At 36.5% G+C, this 16,086-nt stretch overlaps 4 protein-coding genes across 5 annotated transcripts in view; 2 read left to right on the top strand and 2 right to left on the bottom strand.

The window, feature by feature from the left end:
* Window positions 1–154: 154 nt before the first annotated feature.
* LOC107185668 (probable 2-oxoglutarate dehydrogenase E1 component DHKTD1, mitochondrial) lies at window positions 155–4,854 on the top strand. The gene is made up of 13 exons (XM_015573403.1): window positions 155–323; window positions 1,318–1,607; window positions 1,727–1,946; window positions 2,055–2,404; window positions 2,500–2,721; window positions 2,791–2,948; window positions 3,021–3,288; window positions 3,371–3,578; window positions 3,645–4,057; window positions 4,123–4,243; window positions 4,329–4,517; window positions 4,579–4,664; window positions 4,747–4,854. Exons 1-13 carry the CDS (start codon window positions 155–157, stop codon window positions 4,852–4,854), a joined length of 2,802 nt encoding a protein of 933 aa, XP_015428889.1.
* LOC107185683 (NAD-dependent protein deacetylase sirtuin-2) lies at window positions 3,858–7,586 on the bottom strand. Its single transcript, XM_015573421.1, has 7 exons — window positions 7,525–7,586; window positions 6,346–6,588; window positions 5,914–6,270; window positions 5,643–5,838; window positions 5,368–5,560; window positions 5,205–5,287; window positions 3,858–3,930 (listed from the first exon to the last, which is right to left on the bottom strand). Exons 1-6 carry the CDS (start codon window positions 7,553–7,555, stop codon window positions 5,222–5,224), a joined length of 1,086 nt encoding a protein of 361 aa, XP_015428907.1. The 5' UTR covers window positions 7,556–7,586; the 3' UTR covers window positions 3,858–3,930; window positions 5,205–5,221.
* Window positions 7,587–8,341: 755 nt separating this feature from the next.
* LOC107185700 (very-long-chain (3R)-3-hydroxyacyl-CoA dehydratase 2) lies at window positions 8,342–9,778 on the bottom strand. 2 transcript variants are annotated; one of them, XM_015573449.1, is made up of 6 exons: window positions 9,710–9,778; window positions 9,278–9,380; window positions 9,075–9,192; window positions 8,770–9,005; window positions 8,511–8,692; window positions 8,342–8,422 (listed from the first exon to the last, which is right to left on the bottom strand). In XM_015573449.1, exons 2-6 carry the CDS (start codon window positions 9,346–9,348, stop codon window positions 8,343–8,345), a joined length of 687 nt encoding a protein of 228 aa, XP_015428935.1. In that variant the 5' UTR covers window positions 9,349–9,380; window positions 9,710–9,778; the 3' UTR covers window position 8,342. The 2 variants fall into 2 exon arrangements, with proteins under 2 accessions (XP_015428935.1, XP_015428934.1); XM_015573448.1 differs by lacking the exon at window positions 9,710–9,778 and having other exon boundaries at window positions 9,278–9,432.
* An 812-nt stretch (window positions 9,779–10,590) lies between these two features.
* LOC107185715 (pseudouridine-metabolizing bifunctional protein C1861.05) overlaps window positions 10,591–16,086 on the top strand; it is a 42,976-nt gene continuing 37,480 nt past the window's right edge. Inside the window, exons 1-5 of the mRNA XM_015573465.1 lie at window positions 10,591–10,824; window positions 10,899–11,261; window positions 11,337–11,676; window positions 11,752–11,876; window positions 11,944–12,003. Of these exons, the coding sequence (XP_015428951.1) occupies window positions 10,591–10,824; window positions 10,899–11,261; window positions 11,337–11,676; window positions 11,752–11,876; window positions 11,944–12,003 (1,122 nt within the window). The remainder of the gene's footprint in view (window positions 10,825–10,898; window positions 11,262–11,336; window positions 11,677–11,751; window positions 11,877–11,943; window positions 12,004–16,086) is intronic.

Here is a 16,086-nt window from a genome sequence, read left to right as displayed (position 1 = left end):
TTCAACATGATTCGATGTTTTGCATTACCGAAGACAATCTCGAATAAACAGATAACATTGGGTACCGAGATCCATGGAGGGGATAGGTATAATAAGCGGATCCGGGGTATCGCGATAGAGGATTGTCAGTTGCTTCACGGATTTCTCCAAGAGAATGCACGCGATTTTACGAAACATTCCCAAGCATCATCCGTGTTATCGGTGGATAAATTGTCCTCCGATTTCCGGACGCGACATTTACCGACCGAGCACCTATGTTCGTTCGTATCACAGTGAAAATGGTGTGTACGGCTATAAACCGAAGGCGGCACGACAGTTCGAAGGTATTCCCGAATATAAGTATTAATATATTATAGTATGCAGAATGACATCATTGAATGGAGATAAAAGGACGATCCGATAAAAAGAGACCTCACTGGACGAGTCGAATTTTTCTTGGACTACGATGTTTTTGTAAAATACCGAATTTGCAATTTATCCTATAGATATAGATATGCGATTGCGTTTGTTTACGTCAGTCTATGCATATGTATATACAGTATAATTGGTAACTGCGTTTTATTCTACAAATTGTTGCAATACCTAAACGTTCTCGAACGGCGAAGAAAAAAGAAGTACGATCTTTATTCGCAAAAAATTGTTCTTACCTCAACGAAGTCATTGGTTTTAGGCGTCCATGCCTAAACTGCGAAGATACAGCTCGAAATTCTAATGATTATACACTTTAAACACCAAACAATGAATAAAAAAAACTTGAACCGCGACGAAAACACTTCCACCTGCACCTCCGTCTCGGACAAACTGATCCGAGATTCTTGCGGAATTCTCAAATGCGCGGTGGTTTTCTGCGCATGCGTGGTGAATTCGAACTGAAATCCGTTAACTACTCGCGAAGTAAACATGATAAAAAGTTCTAAATATAAATAGTTTCCTCGAGCAATGAAAATACGGATTCGAAAACTTTTCGCATGATATTTATTTTCTCGTACCGTTTTAGGTTGTTAATGCTCGCGAACATTCGTGAAACATTTACGTACATAATACGCAGAATTTGTTAAACATACGATTCACATGTTTTTACAACACCCCGACGTGTTTACACCGTAGACTCACGATACGATTCTTGTTATCACGAAGCACAGAACGTAGTAAAAATATTTGCAATATCAGGAGAAACGATTTCGGCTGCTGGTATCGAGCCGCGATAACGATCGCGACACGGTCAAATTTAATTACGCAATTAGACCTCGTGATTTTGGTGATTTTATTATTGCCATTCATTAATATATCTTTTTTCTGTCGCGATCCCCTTTTCAGTACCGAAAAATTATCTGGAAACACGATCGAAGAACAGTAACTTCTACAGACTGGTCACCGCGTACAGGGAATTCGGTCACAAACAAGCCGATATAGACCCAATCTCCCCAACGAGACCGATTCCACTGGCAGAATTAGATCCGGAAAAGTTTGGACTGCGTTTAACGGATAAAGTTTCCTTCGAAGGGATCCTAACGACCAACAAAAAAGAAGGAACAGTGGAAGAGGCTTTAAAATTTCTGAACGAGACCTACAGCGGGACAGTAGGTCTCGAGTTCAGTTACTTACAGGTAACGATCAGTAATGGATTACAATAAACGTCTGAAATCAATCGTTTAGCATTGATAGCGCTTTTATTTCTTTATAGAAGATCTCTATAAGTAGATGATTTGTATTAATGTCTACACAGACCGAGGAGGAGAGAGAATGGTTCGCAGAAACCGTAGAGAGAAGTATGGCCGATCGTTTGACGGACGAAACGCGATTGGCGATCGCTAAAGAAATGCTGAAGAGCCAAGCGTTCGACAACTTTCTGGCCATCAAGTTCGTCAGCCTGAAACGTTACGGGGGCGAGGGTGCCGAAAGTATGATGGCCTTCTTCCATGAGTTTTTCCAATTGTGTGCAAACGGTAATTGAAAGTACAAATAAATGTTTAAAAAAGAACCTAGTCAACCCTAATAGACTAGGTACCACCTGGACATCTTGTTTAATACTAAATAGATCACTGGACTTTTAGACGGCTTGAAGTACATCGTCCTCGGTATGCCACACCGAGGTCGACTGAACCTCCTCACTGGTATGCTAAACTTGCCACCGGAGAAGTTGTTCTGGAAACTTCGCGGTTTCTCTGAATTTCCCGATGGAGTGAAAGCAACCGGCGACGTGATCAGTCACTTGGTGTCCTCCACCGACCTCGACATCGACGGACGAAACCTTCACGTGACCATGCTGCGGAATCCATCCCATTTAGAAGCCGTGAATCCTGTCTCCATGGGGAAGACTCGAGGAATGATGCAGGCTTTTAAGGACGGAGCTTACAGCGAGAACGTGGATAGACGATGGAGCGATAAAGTGTTGAATATTCAGGTAAAAACAAGGATTACAATGTTTGTTAAATCCTAAAGCTTAAGATCTATCAGATGTCAACCCAGATTAATCTAAGATTTAAACACTTGTTCCAGGTTCATGGAGACGCCGCTTATGCTGCCCAAGGTGTCGATCAAGAATGTTTAGCCTTGTCCTCGGTTCCACACTTCGAGATAGGCGGAACGATTCATTTGGTCGTCAACAATCAACTGGGTTTCACAACACCAGCATCTAGAGGAAGATCGTCGAGATACTGCACGGATTTGGCGAAGATGATCGAGGCTCCGGTGATTCACGTTAACGGGGACGATCCTGAGGTGTGCAACCACGTATTACATTGTATTCGCCGCACGAATAAGAAATCGTTTAATTGTTGAACACCGCAGATGGTCGTTTATGCTACTAGACTAGCGTTCATGTACCAGCGAACGTTCCGGAAAGATGTCTTCGTAGACCTAAACTGTTTCAGGAGATGGGGACACAACGAGTTGGACGATCCTCTGTTTACGAACCCTGTTATTTACAAAATTATACAAAATCGCTCGTAAGTGTTTTAAAGTTGCATTCGTACCTGATGAATGAAAGAGAAAGCCGTTCTTTGTTTTTACGTATTTAGATCGGTACCGGATCGTTACTTAGATAAACTGGTAAAGTGCAATATCTTTACCGTGGAGAAGGCTAGAGAAACCGTTGACAACTACACCGCTTGGTTGAATCAAACTCTGAAACAGGTGGACAGTTATGTCCCAGAACCTACGTACTTTGCAGGTCTGTGGACAGGGTTACGGCAAGCTGATGCAAATGTGACGCAATGGGACACTGGTGTGGACGTGAGTCTACTGAGATTCATTGCCGAAAAGAGTGTCCGTGTTGACGATGATTCGGTGAGTGTGTACAATATCGACGTCATAACTTCACCTGGACTTTAACTTTTCTATTTACTCGAGTATGAACTTTACCACGTAGACCGTCCACCCACAATTAATGAAGGGTCACATTCAATCCAGATTGAAAAAAGTGACCAATGGCGATCGGTTGGACTGGGCAACTGCCGAAGCTTTGGCTGTCGGAAGTCTGTTGTATCAAGGCTACAATGTTAGAATAAGTGGGCAGGATGTGGGTCGAGGAACGTTTTCCCATAGACATGCCATGCTCGTTGATCAATCGACAGGAAGTGAGTAGGCAACGATCCATACGGTTTTAGTAGTATCGTTTAATTAATTATTAATCATGGTTTCAGACATACAGATCGCTCTAAATGGAATGATTAAGGGTCAAACGGGAAGGTTAGAGTTAGCTAACAGTATTCTGTCGGAAGAAGCAGTCCTGGGTTACGAATATGGAATGAGCATAGCTTTACCGACAACCTTGACCATCTGGGAGGCACAATTTGGAGATTTCTTTAACGGAGCACAGATCATCGTCGACACCTTTGTGACTAGCGGCGAAGCAAAATGGATGTTAAGCAGTGGTCTAACTATGCTTCTACCACATGGCTACGATGGTGCTGGTCCTGAACATAGTTCCTGTAGAATAGAGAGATTTTTACAGCTTACGGATAGCAATGAGAACAAGCCTGATGGTGATGATGTGAATATGCACGTGGTGAACCCTACCACCCCAGCGCAATACTTTCATTTGCTCAGGAGACAGGTATAACAATAATTCTTATGCTCTGAATAATTTTTTATTCTACGCCTATACCTGCTCCGTTTTAGATGGTAAGACACTTCCGGAAACCTTTAATAGTAGCGGCTCCTAAAATATTACTACGTCACAGTGCTGCGACATCATCGCTAGAAGACATGGGACCGCGAACCAGGTTCATGAACGTTATAGGTATATCGCATATTTAAAAAAAAAAACTACTAGAATAAACTCATTGGTCCATTTCCCCTTGATAGCATAAATGATCTTCCGACAGGGGATGAGAAAGCGGCAAAGGCAGACGTGGATAAGGTGATTTTAATGAGTGGTAAACATTTTTATGCTCTCGATAATTACAGAGATACCACAGGACAGAAGAATGTAGCAATCATTAGGCTAGAGAGTCTGTGCCCCTTTCCAGTGTATGAATTATTACAAGAGCTTGACAGATATAAAAATGCAAAGGGTAAGCGACGAAACGACATGTTTGTCAGAAACTGGGACATTACTGAAAATATTTTCTTTAGCTTTTATATGGAGCCAAGAAGAACCACAAAATATGGGTCCATGGAGTTTTGTGAAACCTCGTTTCGAAAATTTATGCGGTAGACGCGTAAGTTACTACTGCGCGAAAGTGAAATTTATTTAATTAATAATTTTATTAAATACTAGTAACAGAATATTGTGATCTGCAGTTACAGTATTGCGGTCGTAAACCTATGGCTGCACCAGCTGTGGGTGAAGGCCAAGTGCACCAGCAGGAAACTCAGGAAGTTATTGTTAAACCGTTCAGTATGAATTGACACCCGAATACTGAACACACTTTATAGAATTTTATTATGTTCTATTTGTACATGTGACTCAACTGCCATAATCACAATTCATTTACCTAACACTATTGTACACTAGTACAAGAAATAAATTATTTACACGATCTTGAGCGTTCCACATTACATTGCTTCAATATCATTTTTTTGTCTACTTTCAGTAAAACTTGATGAAGCAAATATAGTTACAACTATGTTAAAACTTTAATAGTTTCAACAATATTTTTACAATTATTTTAAAACAAAATATTATTTGTCGAAATAGCTTCTGTTTTGTAAAGATAACGATAAAATTAAATAACAATTATGTTAGAAGATGAGTTTACCTTACAAGAAGTTATTGTTAATCCGTTTTTTCTTCTGCGTCTAATCGTTCATGTTCTTTCTTTACGAGATCTCTTAATTCATCCTGAAAAGAAGTAATCTTATATACAATTGCCATTGTTAATTTTCAGATCGTAAAGAAGATTGTGTATGAAAAAAACGTACAGCCCAACCCAGTTTTTCAGCTAATAATTGACAACCAGTATTGCAATCACCTAACCAGGCAACGTCGCGACCACCATGAGAGCCTTTTGTATCGAAAACTAAGCCCTGCCGTAGTCCTAGAAGTCGCGATAGACGATCTTGCACGCCCACTTTTTCCTTATTGATTAGTAGACGTGGACAATTAGATCGTACCCTTGACAAGAATAAAAATTGCATTATAAATAACAGTTCTTAGACTAAACTTTAATAACTAATTATTGTTTAATAATATGCACCTGTCTACCAAGGACGCAAACGGCTGAACAACTAAACTGGAACCCATAATTATTAACAAATCCGCTTGCACGAAATCACGCTCGATAAGATCATGAAAACGTTCAGGTAACATTTCTCCAAAGAACACTATATCAGGTTTTACCACACCCTCGTCACATTCTTCACACTTTGGTATGATACCTTCAATGATTTTCTCTACAAAAAATAGCAACATTCAGAAAGCATGTACTGTTATAATTAATGCAATTAAATAAACTTTAAAATAGTCACTTTTCATCCATGGAAGAGTATAAGGTGCTCGACACTTAAGACACCGCCCAGTATGAAATGTTCCATGAGCTTCGACTAATTTCTCTGGAGGTAAGCCAGCCATCCTTTCTAGTGTATCAATGTTTTGTGTATAGTGTCTCAAGAGCATTCCTTTTTCCCAAAGAAGACGAATGAAATAATGGCACGGGGTAGGCTTAAATCCCTCAGGTAGCAATTCCCTTGCAAGCATGAAAAAGGGCTCTGGGTTTTCCATAAAAAAATCCAGATCAAAGATAGCTTGAGGCTGAGGTAAATTGTATTTCTCTAAATTGTGATAAAGTCCACTAGATGGTGACCGAAAATCAGGAATTCCTGCAGCTGTGAACAAAAAAATTTATATAAATTATATGATATCCTTTCATTATTGTAAGTGAAAGTTACGCAAATACTTGCAGGTTGAGATGCCAGCTCCAGCCATTGTAATAATTTTAAGGTTCTCATTTTCCTTTATATATTCTACTACTCCATTCAGGCTGAGTTCACGAAGAGTTTTCTGCTGTGACTGTCCATCATACTTTGATGAATCAAAAACCCTTAACTTTTGTGCTAAATATTTACGAATCTTTTCCATGTCAGAGTCTTCTACCTCTTCTTGCTCTGAAGAACTATTTGCTGCTTCCTCATTGGGTTTCTTCTCTAATATTAATATAAAAAAATAATGTTTATTAATATTATATTTGAGAAAAAATCGAAAAAAATTAAAACATATTAAACATAAACATATAACAGTATAAATCTGTAACTATGATTTTTATCAAATGTTACATCATTCATTAAGAATGGCTAGTTTCTGTTAGTCTCAGAAAATTTGACATGCATTGGTAATCCATGAAGATAATAGAGAGATAATAGAGTTAAGAAGAGGGGGAATTAAAAATAACAATTAAATGAAAAAGAATGATTTACTGACTTAAATGAGGATACATGAATATACATTTTCGCCAAAGTTGGTGGATAAATAATTCTCGCTGATTAATTAAAAGAAATGCGATCCGCGGAAACATTCGTCCGCTGTAAACATACGTAATTTTATGACTAATGTTATTTATGTATTTATATACGTATATAATATATATTTACATATTCCAGTAAATTCGTACACGTGACTTAACTACCTCGGTATTATCCTATTAATTCACGAATTCAAACACCCGTAAATTACGACGAATATCTTCAAGCAATGCTCTAATATCTTAATTCACTTAACCATTTTATTTAATTACTGGAATTTAGTGCTTTCATGGATGATGCATAACCTCTATCAAATTCATTTTATTGACACAAACTAAATTATCATTATATTACAAAAGCAAGATGAAATTATTTTTAGAAAAAATGAACATTGTTATCAGCTACTCTGCAATTTAATATTCGACAAGAAACTAATTTCCTATGATACAAAATCATAATCGAATATACGTCTTTTTAAGTTTTATTATATAGTATTTATGGAAAAAATAGAAAAAAACATTTCATTGTATAAATTTAAAACAAAAAAAAAGTATAACGTGAATAATGTAAACAAAAAGTTGATTTTGTCATGACTAAACATTGACAGTTCAAAAACATTACCATTTTCCGTGTCATCGTTATGCTCGGACATGTTTTCAAGCTGCAATAATTTCTTTAAGTGTTCGTAACAAAACTTTATGGAATAATCATGAATATGGCACTGAAATAATAATTTATTTATACATTCATTCAAACGGACACTTAAAATGGCCTATCGAACGACTCACTTACGTTCGATAAAATATATATATGAGCAAATACATTGTATAAGAAAATCTTTCAAGGAATCTGTACCTTGATCTCTATTCTCTAACGGCATTTTAAATTTACATTCATTATACTGTTAAGTATATCTAACGAACACAGAAAAAACGAACAAATTGTAAAATATATTTATTTAATACTACTTGGTTGCTAACATCTAGGGTTTAAATTTTTAATAGGATTATGATTTTGTGATGGGGATCACATACGTTTTCTATTCGCGAATTCAAATGTTAAATTCTGGTAAATTGTAATTAGATTATGTAAATATAGATTTGTCCAGAAAATTTATAGGAACTAGGTACAATTAAATAAATCTTTTTTTACTCAAATAAAAATTCTATCAGGTTACAAATAACAATCTCATTAAATTATTATGCTAGGTGTAAACAATCCTGATGTTAGCATGCATAAAATCCACAGTCTAAATATAATTTATCACTTTGCAGCATTAAATCTCTTCTTTTTTGTAATAACAATTTTTTATAAAAATAACATGTTTTTAACACTGAGGAAAGAAATACAACTTGGGTTTTATAAACTCAAATATTTATTTCCAATATAATAAAGTAGAAACATGTTGTTAAAAGTAAATATAAATATACTTTTTTACATTACTGAGCTTTCTTAAGCGAGTCTTTTCCCAGAATTTTATGCCTCTGAGCAACCATGTGGAAAAACAATTGTGGGAAAACTGTAACAAGATGAAAACAACTGTAATCATATAACTCACACATAATATTAACATTTTTCGTAATAAGTACATTAATGAAGCTACTTACGGGGAATGTATGACAGCATAATTGTTACAAGTATACAGTAATAACTAAATGTGAAATTCCATGAGTTTGGAAGTGTGTAACTCCAGGCTTCTGGGTGAGACTTTGCATATTGTGTGGCTGCATATGCACATAATAATTCTCCTGTCACACCAGTTGGATAGAGTACAAGAAATAATGTATACCTACAAATTGAAATGTTAAAAACTCTAATAACCACACTTGTTCGTAAGATTTCAGTGTAATCTTGTAAATTACATACCTTAACCACGTAAGTACATATGGGGTACATTCATTGAGATTCATAAAGTAATACAGGTATCTAATTATTTCTGTTATAGACCATGCTAGTAATGCTAATGGCAGACCAATGGATGATGCGGCATAACTTTCAGGAGTTGCCAACAGTACACCATCCACAATTATGATTCTACTAAAGACTTGAAATATTGTAAGTACAGGGTTTGATTTCACCAAACCAACTATTGCATGTATTATCTGTAAGACAAGGAGAAAATATGAATTTTATTCATTTCTATCTCATCAAAGCTAAAGTGAATCTCTTACCTCTAATAAAGCTGCATGTTGAAAAATTATAACAGGCCATTTAACATTATGCCATAAATTGCTGTCCACTGTAGAAGTGAAATCACTTTGCAAATACTTAAGAAGTATGTAAGCCCATCTGTAATAACATTTTATTTTAGAAATTTCATGTAGGTACTACATGTACTTTCATTTAAAATCGTAACATTAAATATTTGTTTTACCCAAAAACTAGTGTGAGATTGTAGGTCTTCAGATAGAGTACTCCAACAGAACCTGATTTCTTCGACTTCATTGTTTTGTTTAATTGATTCCAGCAATGCTAGTCTGAAATAATACCGGGAAACAATATTTGTAAACGGAGACGTTTTGTAGTCTATCGCGCCTACTGCGTTGAAACTGACGAAATCATATGCGGCACGCTATATGTACTTTCTACAGGAACGTAGCAACTGTTAGTCGAGGCACATTGGCGGTAAAGTGTTTTCTTAATTTTTAATGTCTCAGTTATTTTGCTTGCCGTCATTGTTCTATATTATTTTATTTGGAAAGAATCATATTTCCTATTTCTAATTTATTCGCCATTGAGTTTTAAATACGTTATCTAATTAAACATACAAATTATTCGATGACGTATTCGACACGAGTACCATTACCTTGAACTTTCTTGCTGAGTCGTTCTTGAAACTCTGTTGAAGATAAATAGCAGTAAACAACGAAACCCGAAGTTCTACATGAATTTGCATGATAATGTCTACATTTATACGAAAGAGTCGAGAAGATTGAATGGAAAATTTATTATTACAATTGTATAATGTAATATAGAAAGATGCAGTCCACTTCTAACTGCTCATTTCTTCATTTTATATTGACTAATAACGTAATAGTACGTCCCTGATTTTTGGACTCAAAGTTCAACATATACTACCTTATAAATTATTAATGAACATTAATCCATAAACATTTTAATAGCAATTTAGCAGAACTCGTTATTAAGATTTGCTCGGCTTTAAGTTTGATTGTACTAAATTATATAGAGAATTAAATACAAAGATTGACTTATAGTAGACTATAGTATATACGTATGAAATATGGTTACGCGCATTCAAATTTGATTTATTGCATAGTTGAAGTCTTTACGTGGAATATTATATAGAATGTGTTAAATATGACAGGTCACTAATCAAGTGATTAAATGATCTATAATTAATTCTAAATGAAGAATCACGATGGTATCTAATCGATAAATCCCTTCGATTTGTGGTCGATATCTTACACTGAATTAAACAAGTTACGATAAAATTATCTTTTTCGGTACTTCATATGTTATTATGAGTACAAACTTACAAAGGTTAATCATACATGCGGTCTCTACTTCATTTCTTTCGGCTTTTGTTTTTCGTGCGATTGTCAAATCTCAGTAACTTGTTGATATCTTATATGATCACGTTATCAGCTTGTCGTTCTTAGTAGAACATTTCATTGCTACATAGTAATAATCGGGATCAGCCACATTCGAATGTTTTGTAGTTACAAAATGCAGTGGACACATTTTCGAAGACTTTTTTGGAAAGTGAGAAGAATCAATTCGTCGCATAATCGACGATCTATCACCGATTGTAGCAAATTTACTTATGGTCATGATGTAGAAGCAGCAAGAAGAAATGGTCAACCAATTGTTGCCTTAGAGTCCACAATCATCACTCATGGAATGCCTTATCCTGATAATTTAAAGACAGCTATTAGAGTTGAGAATGCTGTTAGGTCAAAAGTAACTGTCTAAATTACAGTAAAGTTACAGTAACACGAGGGATCTATCATATTAGATTTCTGTACTCCTTTTAGGGTGCTGTACCTGCTACCATAGCAATTTTAAAAGGGCAGGTGCATGTCGGTTTGAATCAGGAGCAATTGGAAATTTTGTCTAGATCAGATTCTAAAAAAACTATTAAATGTTCTCGTAGAGACATATCCTTAATTATTTCACAAAAATTAAACGGGGGAACAACTGTTAGTGCAACCTTGTTACTAGCAAATTTATCAGGCCTACCTATAATGGCAACAGGAGGAATTGGTGGTGTTCACCGCGGGGCAGAATTAACATTTGATATTAGTACTGACTTGATTGAACTTGGACATACTCCTGTAGCTGTTGTTTGCTCAGGTGTTAAATCTATTTTAGATATTGGAAAAACACTGGAATATCTAGTTAGTATATCCTCTTATAAAGCAGATTAGTTGTATTATGCTTTAGGATTCATTGTGATTTGTACTTTCTCATAGGAAACCCAAGGAGTTCCTGTTATAACAATTGGTGAAACAGACCACTTTCCAGCATTCTACTGTAGACAAACATTTCAAAATATAAAAGCACCTTATAAAGTGTCTAACTCAAAAGAAGCTGGAGATGTTCTGAGAGCACAAAAGGAGTTAGGTCTTCAGACAGGATTATTGTTTGCTGTTCCTATTCCTGAAAAGTATGCATTAGATCCAAATGAAATGGAATCAGCCATATGCAAAGCTCTGGAAGCTGCAGAAAGCCAAGGCATAACTGGAAAGAATGTAACTCCATTTTTATTGGAAGAATTAAACAAAATCACGCATGGTCAATCCCTTCAGGCCAGTAAGTATGGGTGAATAAATGTTTATAACTCAAAATCAAGAGGAGTACAACTAGAATTTATATTTACATTCTCAGATATGGCGCTTATAGAAAATAATGCAAACATGGCAGCAGAGATTGCAGTGAATCTCACGGAAAGACATCAAAATATCTCAATCAGTTCAGCATCCAATTGTTCCATAATGCCGAAACGAAGTCCAGTAAGTTTAAATGAGATAGGATTATTAGAAACCGTTCTTGTCTAATTAAGTGTGTAATGAAATACAGGTAGTGATCGGTGGAGCTATAATGGACACTACACTGCAAGTGAAGGAATCTGAGATAAGAGTAAGTGAAACACCCTTGAGTCAGAATTATACTAAATAACCAATTTTTCCTTGTATTCATATTTCAGAGGAGTTATAGAACGTTTAACAGTATTTACATACAATTACGACCACATAGGTTTTATGTACATTTAAGAATATTGAATAACATGAACTCATAGTATAGTATGGGGAAGAGTGGCATGATGTAACAGTAGAATACGAGTACCGCAAAACATGATAAATGCCAACGTATCCGTTTGGTTTCAACTGTATAAGTATGAGATCGAAAGAAATGTCAGGATAAGTTGGTTCAGAACCAAATGTCCCGTCGAACAAATATTTGGATTTAATCGCTGGATGACTCGAGATAAGCGTGTTTCGTTGTGCATGACGATATGCGTAATCACCAAACGTAACGAAAGTATTTCATTACAACACTGTTTCCCATACTTGGCTATGGTAGTCCTATAGAATTTACCATGTACGAAACAACGTACGGTACCATATCTAACCATTTACAGATACAGTAGATCGGGTTGTTCATTTTTTTTAAGCAGGCACTATTCAAAGCTCCCTCTCGTCCATTCTTCCTCGATATTACATACGTATTACATTTAAATATCAATCAGTTACAAATTTACTACACATTTGAACCTTTTAAAGCCCTCCTCGATTATGGGGTCCGTATAGTTGTTAGCACATACATCTGTGTGTAACATAGAGATACGAAGTATTCCGTTCGTTTCACAATTATACGACGATAAATAACCGAGTGAACAGATGAACGTGGTAAACGTAACGAATTGACAAAAAAAAAAAACTAGAAAGAAAGCGGTACATTATTCCGTTCAGGCGAGAGTCAACAGCTTAGGTCTAATTGAAAAGGTGTATAGATCATCGCTTCTAAAAATCAATTTACACTATCTCTCATTATACATACTTCAATATACATATAATGTCCCTTATATACATTTAGTGGCAGAGGCTGTATGTCTGCGAGGTGTAAGCTTTCATATAATTATTTTAGCTTAATACATTCAACGATAACTCGATGGCCTGATTAAGAAAGAACCCTTGACTATCTGGAACGATTCAGATTTTACGCGTTCTACGAATCGAAAATCAATGTTGCGTCCCAAAAAAAAACAACAGAAAACAAAAAAAGGTCTAACGTTTTAAAATGGCTTCTTCTCTCTGGTAATCTAACGTGTTTGAATGCACGATGCTAATGATACCCTGTTGTCCAGACTGATATTAATTAAACTTCCATTTCGCGTTACATATGCTACGGGACTAAGACCAAACAAAGAACATCTCGGCTTTTGCGGCTTTTTTCTTAAGCAGACGATCGACGACTTAACTGTACTCTACCGTACACCGCTATATACAGTCTACCGATACAGTGTGTTTCATTATCATTGCGGTTCGTTAAACGTATAATCCTATAGACTCGATTAATCCTAGCTAGGAAGCCAATTACTTTGAGTATCGTATCCTCGTATTTATACGACTTACAGCATAGATCAATACAGACTACTCGCGCCCGTGTGTGTGATCCGTTTATATAAAAAGAACTATTTAGGAATTTTTCTTACTCTCTTTCGTTTTATATTTTCGTTAGAATATTCGTTCGTTCGCAATCGCGTGCAAATCTATTGGGCAACCACGAACATTACTTTGTAACATACATTCTAATTATACACCTGGCATGTTTATGGAGACTTTAATTTCGGTTGAGTGATTTACAAAAGCGGTAATTAAAGAAAATCTTACGTCCAAGTTTTCAAGTAATCGTAATGCTATAAATGCACAAGAAATCCATAGAAACGATCCTCAAGTTCTGGTACATAAAGAAATTCTCGTCACCATTTTTTCTGTTGCGAATTTACGCATTACAAGAGAAGTGTTGTGGTCCAATATTTTTGCACGCTTCTCCCTCTTGATGCATTATAGCTTGTCGAAAAAGAAAAAAAAGAATAATATAAATTTCCTTATATTTCGCGGGCAGAATCGTTTTTCGCCGTAGTATCTCACAATAGTCCGCGCGTAACTATCGTCTATCGGTGGTCGTTGTCGCGTGTTTTACCGTTTGAACCGGCACGATTTAACGTCGTCATTCCACGAAAGGTGTAACCAGAGGTAGAGGTTCGCGTGACGATAAACGATTAACCTTTGATATATATCCTTTCGATATCGTTCGCGAATGTTTCATCGCGAACAGAGCACGCTTGTATAAATAACGACTCATCTTTGTCGCCGCGGGTAAACGTCGAACGGAAACTAGAACGCGTCGTTGTTTTTTCTCCCTAATTTATAATTGCATCGTGAGATTAGTGTCGTTGAAATTGCAGAGTTTCAGCAATTTCTTTCTTCTGTATTCGCGACGAATCGAAGAAAGATCCTTGGATATCTTAACAGTAAACAAATTTACTTGGAACAACTCTAAAACACCGCGCACATTTCACTCGATCGTCAACGACAGTTACGTCGCACTGTGTGACATATTATGGAGCCATGCACTTGCGCAGAAATCAGTATACAACAGCTCCGTGCCCGATAAAGCTCCTGTCTCGATTCAATAGAAAGTGAGAGAGAGAAAGAGGGAGAGTACGTAGGAAACTTATCGCTAAAAAACAAACCTACAAAAGTAATTGATTTCACCGACCGTGCACGGACGGAAAAGACGTGTAAGGAATACGCGTAAGATTCGCTTTTTCTTTCATTTTTTTTTTTTTTGCTTCTCCTCAGGGACCACTGTGACCTTCACAGTCCTCCTTTGTGCGACTTCGACGAGACGCACATCGACTTCGCTCGACGTCTTCTTATTCTTCGTCCAGTTTTCCTTATTTGGTCTCGTTCGCCATCGATTCTCGTTTCACCGGCCGTTTTCGTCACGCGGAAAGGAAATTTACTCGACTGATCAGCGCGTTGGGTCGTGTTGCGCATACTTTGCACTCGTTGTTGACCATGTTACAGGAAAAGTGCAAACTTTGGACGTGTGGTATACTTGTACGTTTGAAAAATATTCGGTGTAGTCTAAGTGGGGTGGCTTGTAACTAGGGATAGTAATTAGACGTTCTTCTTTGAGATGATATAAATTTCATTAACAGCTAGGTGTAGTTCTGGTGAATATTCTCTTCGGAGTTTAAGACTAAATGATACGAATTTTTCATTTAGCGTACTTTTCCTGCAACCTGTCCATTTTTTGACCGTTATTCGCTCATTATGGTATGCTCGATGGGGTTCCGAAGAATTTGTATAAACCTTAGAAACCACCGTGTGTTCGCGGCTATTTTCTTTAAAAAAAAAAAAAACGAACGCTTAGTATTGTATATATTTTGATTTGGTCATTCGTTATGTATAATCCGACGCAGTATCAATAAGTGTGCTTGGTCTTGTTTTTTTTTTTTTTTTAACCATCTAACGTAATCGGTCGCTGCAGTCTTCCATTATTTAAACGATGCTCGAATCCTGGGACAGGAGATCTAACCCCACATTCCCGCGATATATAAATACCTAGTAGAAATCCTGTCTGCTATCTTTGTGGTGAGATTATCTACCATTTTCCTATCTAGCGACGCTAATGAAGTGTCCGTCAATCGAATCGTCATGCTATAAATACACCCGAAATGGAGCTAAGGTAATCGAGTTTTCTCCCGAATCTTTCGCTCGGAGTCACTGAACGGACTTCCGGAATAGGAGGTTTCACCAGCCCGGCGATGGAAATAGATACATTTTGACCAAGACCACTCGTCGTACTGAAATATGATAGAAATTTTCGCGAATACGCGATCGAAACCCGGGAAGCTTCGCGATTAAACATTCAGGATCACGATGCCCGCATTATTTTCAAAGATTAATCTGACAGTTGATGATTTTAAAGCGTCGCTTCCAGCATGTCTGAAGATTCTTGAAATAGTCTCGGTGAGTCCGTCATTAATTATTAAATAAGACTAGGACAGAAAGTTCTATAAGATCTTGTGAATTGTTTTAAATTTTATTTTTTTTTTTTAAATTCTTTTTACGGATTAAGTAAATATACATGTTCTCCATGGTTCTCTCGGTTCAGCTGACATTCTAAATTTGAATTACATGACTACAG

The sequence above is a fragment of the Dufourea novaeangliae genome, unplaced genomic scaffold, assembly GCF_001272555.1.
Source record: "Dufourea novaeangliae isolate 0120121106 unplaced genomic scaffold, ASM127255v1 scaffold67, whole genome shotgun sequence".
NCBI lineage: Eukaryota > Metazoa > Arthropoda > Insecta > Hymenoptera > Halictidae > Dufourea > Dufourea novaeangliae.
This window is presented reverse-complemented; position numbering and strand designations above follow the sequence as displayed.